The sequence below is a fragment of the Erpetoichthys calabaricus genome, chromosome 4 (assembly GCF_900747795.2).
Source record: "Erpetoichthys calabaricus chromosome 4, fErpCal1.3, whole genome shotgun sequence".
Lineage (NCBI taxonomy): Eukaryota > Metazoa > Chordata > Cladistia > Polypteriformes > Polypteridae > Erpetoichthys > Erpetoichthys calabaricus.
In genome coordinates, this window is record NC_041397.2 from 249,371,774 (window position 1) to 249,386,189 (window position 14,416).

The 14,416-nt window shown below is 38.2% G+C and overlaps 2 protein-coding genes across 2 annotated transcripts in view; both read left to right on the plus strand.

Moving 5' to 3' along the window:
• Positions 1 to 14,416, plus strand: part of rpl31 (ribosomal protein L31) — an 810,223-nt gene that overhangs the window by 256,974 nt on the left and 538,833 nt on the right. The gene's annotated exons all lie outside the window — the stretch shown is intronic.
• cnot11 (CCR4-NOT transcription complex, subunit 11) overlaps positions 1 to 14,416 on the plus strand; it is a 63,741-nt gene that overhangs the window by 41,792 nt on the left and 7,533 nt on the right. The window contains exons 6-7 of the mRNA XM_028800583.2: positions 2,180 to 2,382; positions 9,374 to 9,470. Of these exons, the coding sequence (XP_028656416.1) occupies positions 2,180 to 2,382; positions 9,374 to 9,470 (300 nt within the window). The remainder of the gene's footprint in view (positions 1 to 2,179; positions 2,383 to 9,373; positions 9,471 to 14,416) is intronic.

Below are 14,416 nucleotides of genomic sequence, written 5' to 3' on the forward strand. Positions count from 1 at the left end.
CTAATACAAAGGCATTTATCTCTTAAAAGTACTTTTTGCCTATTTAAGATGAAGCTCTCTTTACTTGCGTTACAGGAGCAGGCTGAAAGCATTGAATCTTGATGTTTAAAGAGTGGTAACAGTCCTCATGTATGAGATGTGATGGGTTGCTCCGTATACCTGTTACAGTATACTTAAATAAGCAGACTTTTTATTGTCACAGGAAGCAGGCTTACATCCAGTCCTTGGCAGTTACTTTTCTTACAGCTCCATACACAAAGAAGATACTGTCTAAGGTGAATTAGCTGTATATGCAGGGAGAGTCGACGGGCCACTCTGAATTGGATAAGTACAGTGCATCCGGAAAGTATTCACAGCGCATCACTTTTTCCACATATTGTTATGTTACAGCCTTATTCCAAAATGGATTAAATTCATTTTTTTCCCTCAGAATTCTACACACAACACCCCATAATGACAACGTGAAAAAAGTTTACTTGAGGTTTTTGCAAATTTATTAAAAATAAAAAAACTGAGAAATCACATGTACATGTATATATATTCACAGCCTTTGCTCAATACTTTGTCGATGCACCTTTGGCAGCAATTACAGCCTCAAGTCTTTTTGAATATGATGCCACAATCTTGGCACACCTATCCTTGGCCAGTTTCGCTCATTCCTCTTTGCAGCACCTCTCAAGCTCCATCAGGTTGGATGGGAAGCGTCAGTGCACAGCCATTTTAAGATCTCTCCAGAGATGTTCAATCGGATTTAAGTCTGGGCTCTGGCTGGGCCACTCAAGGACATTCACAGAGTTGTCCTGAAGCCACTCCTTTGATATCTTGGCTGTCTGCTTAGGATCGTTGTCCTGCTGAAAGATGAACCGTCGCCCCAGTCTGAGGTCAGGAGCGCTCTGGAGCAGGTTTTCATCCAGGATGTCTCTGTACATTGCTGCAGTCATCTTTCCCTTTATCCTGACTAGTCTCCCAGTCCCTGCCGCTGAAAAACATCCCCACAGCATGATGCTGCCACCACCATGCTTCACTGTAGGGATGGTATTGGCCTGGTGATGAGCGGTGCCTGGCTTCCTCCAAATGTGACGCCTGGCATTCACACCAAAGAGTTCAATCTTTGTCTCATCAGACCAGAGAATTTTCTTTCTCATGGTCTGGGTGTCCTTCAGGTGCCTTTTGGCAAACTCCAGGCGGGCTGCCATGTGCCTTTTACTAAGGAGTGGCTTCCGTCTGGCCACTCTACCATACAGGCCTGATTGGTGGATTGCTGCAGAGATGGTTGTCCTTCTGGAAGGTTCTCCTCTCTCCACAGAGGATCTCTGGTGCTCTGACAGAGTGACCATCAGGTTCTTGGTCACCTCCCTGACTAAGGCCCTTCTCCCCCGATCGCTCAGTTTAGATGGCCCGCCAGCTCTAGGAAGAGTCCTGGTGGTTTCGAACTTCTTCCACTTACGGATGATGGAGGCTACTGTGCTCATTGGGACCTTTAAAGCAGCAGAAATTTTTCTGTAACCTTCCCCAGATATGTGCCTCAAGAGGTCTACAGACAATTCCTTTGACTTCATACTTGGTTTGTGCTCTGACATGAACTGTCAACTGTGGGACCTTATATAGACCGGTGTGTGCCTTTCCAAATCATGTCCAATCAACTGAATTTACTACAGGTGGACTCCAATTAAGCTGCAGAAACATCTCAAGGATGATCACGGGAAACAGGATGCACCTGAGCTCAATTTTGAGCTTCATGGCAAAGGCTGTGAATACTTATGTACATGTGCTTTCTCAATTTTTAGAATTTAGAAAAGAGCTCCCAAGAAAAACAACTGTCTAAGATGAGTGATCTACTGATTTACTTATCAAAGAAATTGTCTATTTAAAACTTGGACAAAAATTGTAATTATAGCTTTAACACTGAAATAAACATCCATCCATCCATTTTCCAACCCGCTGAATCCGAACACAGAGTCACGGGGGTCTGCTGGAGCCAATCCCAGCCAACACAGGGTGAAATAAACATTAGAACATACAATTCTGTATATAGTGTTACAGTTTCAGACTTCAAGATGGCACATCAGCATACTTAGATAAAAGAATCAATACCATTCAAAGTTAGTAATTTTTCTGGTACTGTGCTTCAAAAGCAGACTACAGAGATATCAAATTTATTTATTTTTCTCTTTTTTAGCTTCTCGGAGAACTTGAAAAAGATCCTAAACTGGTATATCACATTGGTCTTTCACCCTCCAAACTCCCTGACCTAGTAGAAAACAATCCTTTGGTTGCAATTGAGATGCTGCTGAAACTGATGCAATCAAGTCAGATCACAGAGTATTTTTCTGTCCTTGTAAATATGGATATGTCTCTTCATTCTATGGAGGTTGTAAATAGGTAAGTGGATCACTGGGCATCATTCGTCTAGCTAATGAAAAAAATATGTAAATTACAGAGAAACATGAATATCTTTACTATTGAACTTGTGGTCTGAGATATTGTAATACATTACATCTTGAGTAAAATGGGTGGTACTTGGAGCAGTGTCTCACAGCTGTAGAGTTGTGGGTTCAAATCACAGAATAGGCACACTCTGGAGTTTGCACTGATAAATATAGCTTGGCATGCTTAGTGTACTAGTGTGGGCTGGGTAAGATTTACTTAGTTTATTTTTTCATAGTTTGTCTACTCTCACACCGTAAAATTAACATACACAGCAATCCTGCAGCCATGTAGGAGTGATGCCCAACTGCCACATAGGATCCCCTCCACGTATGTATGTGAGAGTGATGCCTCAAACCTGTCACTTTTCAGTAAATCCACACAGGGACTCGCTTTCACCAGCACCAACAAATGCACAGGTGTCCCTTTGGCCATATACCACTTATCAACCAATGGTGTCTTAATTCTACTGTTCTTGTTCTTCTATTATGGTTCAACCTCTCATCCTTGATAGCCATAAGTAATGAACAAATGACAAGTTCCCTGCACCAGTTATGTTTACATTTGTTAAAGAATAGAAATGAAAAAGCAACATGTTTATTAAAGTATAATAATACAAATAGAAGTTTAATAGAAAATAAGTTGGAAAGCAAATGTCTAGATATAGTCTTAGATAAGCTTAGTGAAAATCAGCAAGGTCAAGGATGGATTTTGTCTTGGGTAGCTTTTTAAATTAGCAGTAAATTAGCATTTTGATATTCAGATGAAACAGCTGATCCATTTTTTCTCTCTCTCTCTGACATGTCTTTGTCTCTGATGCCACTCTCTATGTTGTTCTGCTCCTTCTTGTTTCATTCAGCCATTATTTATGTTGAAATTCCACGCAGGAGCTTTGGGACATGTGACATTACATACATTTGATTGGCTGGCTGTCCTTGTGACGAATCACTTTTTTTCTGTTCCCAAATTATAAATTGAGTGAAACAGCTTTTAGTTCTGTAGCATCTGCACTGTTTTCCATTTTTTCCCTCTAAAATTAAGTTGTAAACTGACTGAAACAGATGCATCAAAGTGTATATACAGTCATATGAAAAAGTTTGGGAACCCCTCTTAATTCTTTAGATTTTTGTTTATCTGAGCTTTCAAAGTAGCAACTTCCTTTTAATATATGACATGCCTTATGGAAACAGTAGTATTTCAGCAGTGACATTAAGTTTATTGGATTAACAGAATATACGCAATATGCATCATAACAAAATTAGTCGGGTGCATAAATTTGGGCACCCCAACAGAGATATTACATCAATATTTAGTTGAACCTCCTTTTGCAAATAGACGCCTCCTATATGTAGCCTTTGATGAGTGTCTGGATTCTGGATGGAGGGATTTTTTAACCATTCTTCCATACACAATCTCTCCAGTTCAGTTAAATTTGATGGCTGCTGAGCATGGACAGCCTGCTTCAAATCATCCCATAGATTTTAAATGATATTCAAGTCAGGGGACTGTGACGGCCATTCTAGAACATTGTACTTCTCCCACTGCATGAATGCCTTTGTAGATTTCAAACTGTGTTTTGGGTCATTGTCTTGTTGGATTATCCAACCCCTGTGTAACTTCAACTTTGTGACTGATGCTTGAACATTATCCTGAAGAATTTGTTGATATTGGGTTGAATTCGTCCAACCCTCGACTTCAACAAGGGCCCCAGTCCCTGAACTAGCTACACAGCCCCACAACATGATGGAACCTCCACCAAATTTGACAGTAGGTAGCAGGTGTTTTTCTTGGAATGCAATGTTCTTTTTCCACCATGCAAAGCGCTTTTTGTTATGACCAAACAACTCAATTTTTGTTTCATCAGTCCAAAGCACTTTGTTCCAAAATGAATCTTTCTTATCTAATTGAGCATTTGCATACAACAAGTGACTCTGTTTGTGGCGTGAGTGCAGAAAGGGCTTCTTTCTCATCACCCTACCATACAGATGTTCTTTGTGCAAATTGCGCTGAATTGTAGAATGATATACAGATACACCATCTGCTAATCCAACTAATTTGGTGTTGCAAGTAATCAGTATTGAGCAGTTACATGCATTCAAATCAGCAAAATTGCAAGGGGACCAAAATTTTTGCACAGCCAGTTTTTCACATTTGATTTAATTTCATACAACTAAATACTGCTTTACAAAAAATCTTTGTTCGGAAAACACTACAGCACTTAGATGTTCCTAGGAAATGAAAGACATACCACTGTTATCTTTTTTTTTTGTTGAAAGTAGAGTAAATTATTATGCAGGCTGAGAGGGGTTCCCAAATTTTTTCATATGACTGTATATATTGTATAAGATAATACTTTCAATGTGAATTGCACCTGTAATTAATTTGTCTTATAGTTCATCCTGGGTTGTTTAAGCAAAATTATAACATAATATAAGCAGTCTCTAGTTTCAAAAGATTTTACAATCTAGGATGCTCAGTTTGGAAAGTTTCAATAATACACAAATGTTGATGCCTATCTTTCAATACAGCTTCCAAGGAGATTACTCTAATATGGCAAATTCTTTTGGCCTTCCATTAAAGAGAAGCTTTGCTTAGAAATCTATGTTTTTATGTATTGTAATAATGATCATTATTAATAAACAACTTGATACTGCGATCAAAAACAATTTTGAAGTAACGGAAAGAAAAACACTTATCGTTAATATCATTTCTGAAATTGTCAAAACAATAAATCCATTTATAAATGTAGATGGGTAAAAAGATAAAAACTGGTTCAACTTTAAGCAATGCTATTTAAAAATGAGAAGGAGGCATTGGACAATGCCATTTTTGGAAAGAATACAGGAAGAATTTTGTTCATACCATGTTTATTTAAATATTAAGCTATATACAGAATGCTTGTGAGTCTGAGCAGGTTCCAGAATGCACATGTACATTCCTCAGGCAGAATGATTTGAAGCTGTTGAGTGTGTTGTTCACTTCTTTGAAAACCTGCCTAGATACAAGTCATATCATGTATAACTTGACCTGACTCGTTTTGCTTTCAGTGTTTATAAACAGAATCTTTCATTTTAACATGCAGAATTAAATGAAAACTGTAATTTTATTAAAACTGTGTTTTATTACTTTTTGGTATCAGATTATTAGAAGAAAAAACACTTTTGGAATGAAGTGTATAGTTTTTAATGTTTGTGGTTGATGCCAGATTGCTTAATTTGAGTGGTTTTAAAAGCATTCTCAAAAGTTGAGCACACTTAAATGGTATGGAAAAAACAGCATGCCAAAACATCAAGTTTTCTTGACTTTTTTTCTCGACTCAGTTCCCTGTAAATTAATAATTTCTTTCAGTAACAGAATAGGCACAGTTTGTACAATCACCAGGAACATATTTAGAACAGCCGGGCAATGAATGATTTTCCTAACACAAGGATTCCTACTAAATGAGTGAATATTAAGCTGTAGATTAAATGTATTGTATATCACAGTTCAGCATGTAACCAGCAGTCCTGTTATTTTGTCCCTTTTCATTCAAACTGAATTTCAATTTATTCATTCTAGCAAAACTTCTAGCAAGCACACATAATTGTAAAATTATAACTATAGTAGCACAGTCCTGTTTTCCTCAAACGATGACATACAGATTGTACCCATACTTGTCTTAATAATGCTATTTTACTTATGTTGGTGGTGGTAGTTGTTAAATTGTTATTTGAAGCACATATCAATGTTTAGGTGTTGTGTATCTAAAATTATTACCAAAGTACATAGCATACCAAAAAACAATTTTAAAGGGCAGTCTTGCATAACTCGACAACTATAGCTCTGATATCAGGTTTTCATTGTGTCCCTGCTTAAAAGTTTGACTTCACATAAGTAATAAAACTTACTTCGCTATTGAATGAATTGATTTAAAAGTAGGAAAACTCTTACTGTATCTAAGCATTCTAGGAGAGTTTTATTTTTTTAATAAGAAACTTCATAAATCCCATGGGGAAATTCAAATTCATACAGCAGCAGAAACATAAAAAACAAGGATACAGGCTCACAAGACAGATGAACACAGCCAATCAAACAAAGTTTATTTATTTAATAAGTACATTGAGTGGAAGCATTGAATTGCCTGATAGCAGTATATATGATAAGAAATAATACTTGTTCATCTTTTCCGAGAAATATTCCTGCCTCAAGGCTAGCTGATTGACGTCTTTAGTCTAATTACTGGGAGAGCTCATCCACCACTAGTCGCTTGTACACCGCCTTCCCTAAGTTTGTTCATCTCCAGTAAATAATGGCTCTTGACACGGCTTTCACAGAAGCAGGATGGGTGGGGAATGTAGGCTGTCAGAATGTGAAGCACATGAAGAATTAAGCCATTAGTTATGTTAGTGACAGTTCTTTAGAAATGGCCAGTGACTGTATTATACAGTAGATTCCATTTCTAGTAATGATGAAGCACACAAAGGTGATGATTTTGTTGAAACGGAAAACTGTGATGTCGCTTCTGAATGTTTGTGGAAATGTCACACACACACAAATAAATATATATATTTTTTTATTTCTGTTTACTGGTTTTTAGGTTGGCGAAGTTAGTTATGTTGCTTGTTTACTTGCACCCAGGCTCATGTCTGGGTTGTGCTAACAGTAAGTGGCACACACTGAAACCAAAATCTAGACTGTTCATAAATTCTGATGTTATGATGAGTTGCTCGCTTTCTTTGTACTCATTGTATATCATTCAGAAAGTTGACATTGAGATGTACTGGTCAACAAAATGATCATTTGAAAAGCCTTGTGGACAGCAAGATCACAACTGAAAAATGTTTTAGCTTGCATCTCGGGTATTTGAATTTTGTTACCCTGTAGTAGTGAGAAATCCCTTTTGAAAATAAAACATTATTTGACAAACTGATCTAGAGATTTATTAAAATCTACATACCTGACCAGAATGTTATTGTCAAATCATTTTTAGTTTGGAAAGGTAATTTGGTAATGACACGATACAAACATCATGCAGTTACTGAGTTGGTGCTATGTCCACTGTACTGAACAACAGGTAAAGTTTATTGGAGGCTTGACAAAAGATTCTGCAAACAGGCAAAAAGAAAAAAAAAACTATGCCTGCTGTGTTTGTAGTTTTAGTTTATTTAAATAAAATAAATCATTTAAATGGTGGCCATTGCTGCATTTGTCATGTTTTTTCTGTATGTAGGTCATTCAGGTCTATGTGGATCATGTATGCAAACTGTCTTTGTAGTTGGCAACATCACTTAAAAAATAGTTCCCACAACCCACCTCAAGGATATGTTTCAAGAAAATTGGCAATAGATATACCCATGGTTAAGAGAGCCACCTAACTCTGAAAAGAGGGACATTTCAGAAAAAAGTAAGGACTTTGTAGGACCCCTTTCTTTATGATAACACATTTCACCTGTATTTTCTCTTATTGTCTTTTAACAGTTCATGGTAATCTCAAAGAAAATGTGTTGTGTTCATTGGCAAATTACTCCAATTCAGAGGAGCAGGGAGCTAGAGCCTATCAAGGTAGCATTGGGCACAATGCAGGTAAAGGGCATGGGCATGGGCAGGGTACCAGTTTACCACTGGGTCCACTCACGCACATACTCACACTTGCACTAGGGCCATTTAACCAAACCTGCATGGCTATGAGAATGTAGGAGGATAAGTGGAGTACCCAGAAGAACAGCACAGAAGTACATGGAGAACTCTGTGCAGACCATCGGGTGCTGGACTTTACTTATGCTAGATCTGTAAAGTGGCAGTGCTAATCATTGCGCACTCTGGTGCCACCTAAGATACAAATATGTTAATTATATTTCAACTAAATAGCTTAAATTTCTTAAATTAAGTACATTCAAACTTGTAGTCGTATGACTGTCTTAAAGCTGCAAAAAATATACTCTGACAGGAAAAACAGTATGGTATAGGTTTAAAAAGCGTGTTTTTCCTTAGCGTATTGTATGTTTTGTAGAATGTTTTGCATTACTCTACTGAAGCAATTTCTCCATTGCAAGTCTTTTTTGGCTAAATATGGAAGAGTGGAAATCTCTACATGGGAAATTAAACAAATGTTTATTTAAAGTCAAAATTGCAGAAATAACAAATAGTTATTTGAAAGACTGGATGATATTGTCTGCTCAATTTTATACACTTACATTAGAAAGAATAAGTATGTGAATATCAAAGTGCTTTTTAAACTTTGGGCTTTTGACTCCCACCCTCCTCATTTCCCCCACAAAGTCTGAAATCTCCCTGTTGTATTAAATTTAAGTGGGGGATTTCCCTCCCCATTTTAAAAATGAATTTCAAGCCCTGCTGCGTGCAAGGTGAGAAACAACCCCACCACACTAACGCTGGTCCAATTTGAAGTAGAGAGTTAGCCAAGCCAGAACGTTTTGGAAATGTCAGAGGGAAACCAGAGTACCCAAAAAAAACTCCACATAGACAAAAAGATTCACTCCAGGGTGCTTGATCTATGGATTCACTATGCTTGTGTCATTCCTTAAATAAACAAAATGCTGTTACTCACACTCCACACTAATGCATGTAGAAATATTTTCATTTTTACTTTAAATTTTTCTTGTTTTAGATGTGATCAATAGTGTACAGCACTCCGTGCCTTAGCAAGAGCTCATTAACAGCAGTGTGATAAAATGTCATTAGTGGCTGCTCTGAGGGCAGTCCGTGCATCTCCTGAGTACCTTAGTGTGTTTTCTTCTCAACCAATTAATAAATTTAGTTAAAGTAACCGAGGATATGCTTTAATTTTAACACTTTCTTTGAATGTTCTCTGTTTAAGTGAGACGGTTGTTGTAATGGCAATTAAAGGGGTTTTCTATGTTTTACTTCAGATTCCTGTAGAGCCTAAAGCATGTGGATGCTTGATTCCACCTATAAAATGACCTTTGTGCTCCTTTTTAATTTGTAGGCTCACAACAGCAGTTGATCTCCCTCCTGAATTCATCCATTTATATATTTCAAACTGCATTTCCACCTGTGAACAAATCAAAGACAAGTATATGCAGGTAAGCCAAATCCTAGATGAGCAAAAAGGCATGGCTTAGGTAATTAACACTTTTTGTTGGATGCTGTTCATATTTCTGTTTGTAACAGAGTATACATTTTGTACTTCCACCAGATAATAAATGCACTATGCTTCCAGTTTGTTATTGGCTATGTTTCACAAAATTACTATTTTTTTTTTTGTTATTGCAAGTGGTATTTGCAGATGTATATTTTTAAAATGTTAATTATTTGCTATTAATGCACAGTTGCTTTGCAGCAGAGTCCTTTAACCCCATTTCCTTAGCCACTTGTATTACCAATTTATTGGACTTGCTGTACATTTGGTTTACACCTTGACATCAAATTGATACGTGTGAAAATGTAGTTTTCTCTACAAAGCACATTATAGTCGCATATGATTGAGATATCATTAACCATAAGCAGAATTACAAAATAGTTTCTACTTTTTAAAAAAAGTCAAAATGAAGAGACTTAACAGCAGACCTTCTCTTTTTGTTGTTTGACATTTCCACTGTTAGGGTGCAAAACTGCAGCAATAAATCAAAAGAGTTGGATCATTGCTTCTGATTTTAAAGAGAACATTTCACGTGGCAAATGTTGACCCACGGTGTTCTTATTTATAGCATAAAAAAGTCTTTCAAAGTAGAGTAAGTACATTTAGTTTGTCAAGCTCATCTAGCTGTTTAAGTTTTAAAGTGTTTTCACACTCATAATCCGTTTGCTTTTTCCAACGTAAGGATGGTTATCTGTTACTTTGATCGATTGATAGATAGAACTTTATTTGTCCCCAGAGGGAATTACGGCTTTTTTACAGAAGCTCTTTAAATAAATAAATAAATAAATATGTGTACACTTTGGTCTCAACACACAATGCCAGAATCACCATAAAGAAAAAAAAATTAAGAAAGAAAACAAACTTCTGTCTTGCCTGTCACAGTGAGTCATTATGCAGACATATTGCTGTTGGTATAAAGGAGCCCCAGTAGCGTTTTCTTAACTTGCTGAATGTTTTGTTTGGCTGAAAGTCCTCAGAGTTAGTGTGTCAGTGAGAGGATGTGCAGCATTGTTCATAATGGCACTTTTTTTTTTTTAATTTTCTGCTTTGTTACAACCCCCAGGTGTCCAGTGTGCTTTCTAAACCTGAGCTTGCCATTTCAATTGGCTTGTTGATTCGGTGGGCCTCTCTTGAAGTTATGTTACTAGCCCAGCAACCCTGGCCATCAAAGAGTTGCCACTACCCATATTAAAGGAATGCAGTCTTATAAGGAAAAAGAGCATGTTCTGCCCTTTCGTATATAGTTTCTCTGTGTTCCAAGACTAGTCTAACCTGTCATTGAGGACCCCAAGTACAGTACTTGTAGGAATGCACCATCTCTACATCCACTCCTTGACTAGTGTCTGGACATAGATGCTGTTTGGTGTGGTGAAACCAATACCAGTTCTTCAGTTTTGCTGCTGATAAGATGCAGACAATTCTCTTTGCACCAAGAAACAAAGCTCTACACTCTACTCCTGTCTCATCCCCCTTTTCAGTACATCCCATAAGTGCAGAATATTCTGAGAATTTCTGTCAGTGACATGACCTGGTGTTATATTTAAAGTCTGAGATGTACAAAGTGAAAAGACCGGAGACAGAGATAGGTGTGTTCCTTGTGATTCTCCAGTGTTGCTCACAACTGTATCAAAAACACAGTTCTTGGGTCTCACAAACTGTGGTCTGCCTGACAGTTAGTCATCATCCAGGACAGCATAGTCTCATCCCCTTAACAGTGATGACTGGATGGTTTTGAAGGCACTGGACAAATAAAAAAAATTCTCACAGTGCTGCCAGCTTTGTCCAGGTGAAAATAAGTCTTGTGGAACAGATGAATAATTGCAACTTCCACTTAAATCTTTGTCCAATAAGCAGTCTTCAGTAGGTCCAGGTGGTCCACTACAAGAGGACTCCTAAAGTCCAGGACCAGTTTCTCAAAGGTCTTCATGAAGTGAAATGTATTTTTTTTTTTGAGTTCCCAGTTAAGTCTAGATGCATTTCACACTACAGATTTCAAGAGAACTAAACACATGAACAAACACCCCATGGACATGTGGTTGACTTCTTTCATTTTGCAGAAACATTTCATGAAGGGTCACCATGTGTTTGCACACTGCTGCAATTTCCAGATTTATCTGGTTTATTTACCACACGTAGCTTTTTGAGCAAAATGCCTATTATCAAATAACTGGGAGACTACTTGAAAACTGTGCTACCAGGCATGGCAGAAAAAAAGACACATTTGAAATAAGTGAGTGTATAAAAACAGGCAAGCCCTACTGAGGGTGTACAGTGATGTGCTTCAGTTTTATGACCGTAGACATATTGAGTGTGTTTCATTAAACTGTTGGATGTTGCATATTATCTTTCCTTCAGCCACTGTGCCCAACCTGTGCAAATCACATTTGTGATGTAAGATTAGAAGGTTTGACCGTCTGTCTCGCAGCAATGTAACAATCACACGTGCAAAAGGCATGTAATTAAGTGTCTGATCAAGTGACAGGCTTGCTGTGATTGACTGGGCACATTTGTACATATGTCTGTATTTATTTATTTTTTTTTACCTCTTTGTTGTTTTAATGCTCCAATGTAACCCTCAACTCATTATGCTGTAAATGAGATTCCCTAATTACCGACAGTAGACTCAGCATGACTACCATAGCATGCACAGATTCACCCATAATGCATAGTAATTTCTGTTTTAGATCTGTCCTGTGTTGGGGTCTCATTTACACCTCATACAAAACTGCTTCGGGTTTGCTTGGTACCGCATTGGGACCAACCTTTCCAAAGGGTCTTGATGAGGTTGATTTAGTCCACACCTGAGTGCAATTGGCCTGTTCACGTTTACCGAAATAAATCAGGCTTGTAAGGAAATTGCACAAGAGTTAGAAAAAAAAACACATAAAACGAACCCAGTGTGAAATCACCTTCAAAGTTGTCTCATTATCTCAACAATGCAATTTTTAAAAGATGTCCATGTTTCTGCTTCAGCTATGAGGCAGTAGTTGGTTCCACATTTCTATACTTTGTCATAAATACCCTTCTTAATTTTCACCAATGTTTTCAAGTATGTTGTTCACTTCTTTTAACTGCAAAACTGCTGCTGAAGTAAGTTACGCCTTTGAGAATTTTGAAGTCCTGGATTAGGTCTGGTGTTCTTTCCTGCTCAAGACAAAAGAGTGTTTCAAATTAGTTTATTCCCTTTAAATATATATAATATATACAGTGCCTCCGGAAAGCGCATCACTTTTTCCATATTTTGTTATGTTACAGCCTTATTCTAAAATGGATTAAATTCATTTTTTTCCTCAGAATTCTACACACAACACCCCATAATGACAACGTGAAAAAAGTTTACTTGAGATTTTTGCAAATTTATTAAAAATAAAAAAACTGAGAAAGCACATGTACATAAGAATTCACAGCCTTTGCTCAATACTTTGTCAGTGCACCTTTGGCAGCAATTATAGCCTCAAGTCTTTTTGAATATGATGCCACAAGCTTGGCACACCTATCCTTGGCCAGTTTCGCCCATTCCTCTTTGCAGCACCTCTCAAGCTCCATCAGGTTGGATGGGAAGCGTCAGTGCACAGCCATTTTAAGATCTCTCCAGAGATGTTCAATCAGAATCAAGTCTGGGCTTTGGCTGGGCCACTCAAGGACATTCACAGAGTTGTCTTGAAGCCACTCCTTTGATATCTTGGCTGTGTGCTTAGGGTCGTTGTCCTGCTGAAAGATGAGCCGTCGCCCCAGTCTGAGGTCAAGAGCGCTCTGGAGCAGGTTTTCATCCAGGATGTCTCTGTACATTGCTGCAGTCGTTTTTCTCTTTATCCTGACTAGTCTCCCAGTCCCTGCCACTGAAAAACATCCCCACAGCATGATGCTGCCACCACCATGCTTCACTGTAGGGATGGTGTTGGCCTGGTGATGAGCGGTGCCTGGTTTCCTACAAACGCGACGCCTGGCTTTCACACCAGAGAGTTCAATCTTCGTCTCATCAGACCAGAGAATTTTCTTTCTCATGGTCTGAGAGTCCTTCAGGTGCCTTTTTGCAAACTCCAGGCAGGCTGCCTTGTGCCTTTTACTAAGGAGTGGCTTCCATCTGGCCACTTTACCATACAGGCCTGATTGGTGGATTGCTGCAGAGATGGTTGTCCTTCTGGAAGGTTCTCCTCTCTCCACAGAGGACCTCTGGAGCTCTGACAGAGTGACCATCGGTTTCTTGGTCACCTCCCTGACTAAGGCCCTTCTCCTCCGATCGCTCAGTTTAGATGGCCGGCCAGCTCTAGGAAGATTCCTGGTGGTTTCGAACTTCTTCCACTTACGGATGATGGAGGCCACTGTGCTCATTGGGACCTTCAGAGCAGCAGAAATTTTTCTGTAACCTTCCCCAGATTTGTGCCTCGAGACAATCCTGTCTCGGAGGTCTACAGACAATTCCTTTGACTTCATGCTTGGTTTGTGCTCTGACATGAAGTGTCAACTGTGGGACCTAATATAGGCAGGTGTGTGCCTTTCTAAATCATGTCCAATCAACTGAATTTACCGCAGGTGGACTCCAATTAAGCTGCAGAAACATCTCAAGGATGATCAGGGGAAACAGGATGCACCTGAGCTCAATTTTGAGCTTCATGGCAAAGGCTGTGAATACTTATGTACATGTGCTTTCTCAATTTTTTTATTTTTAATAAATTTGCAAAAACCTCAAGTAAACTTTTTTCACGTTGTCATTATGGGGTGTTGTGTGTAGAAATTCTGAGGAAAAAAATGAATTTAATCCATTTTGGAATAAGGCTGTAACATAACAAAATGCGGACAAAAATGCGCTGTGAATACTTTCTGGATGCACTGTATAAAAGGACACTATTTGTCTCTGGAGTGAATTTTAGCTTTAACTAAATTTTATTT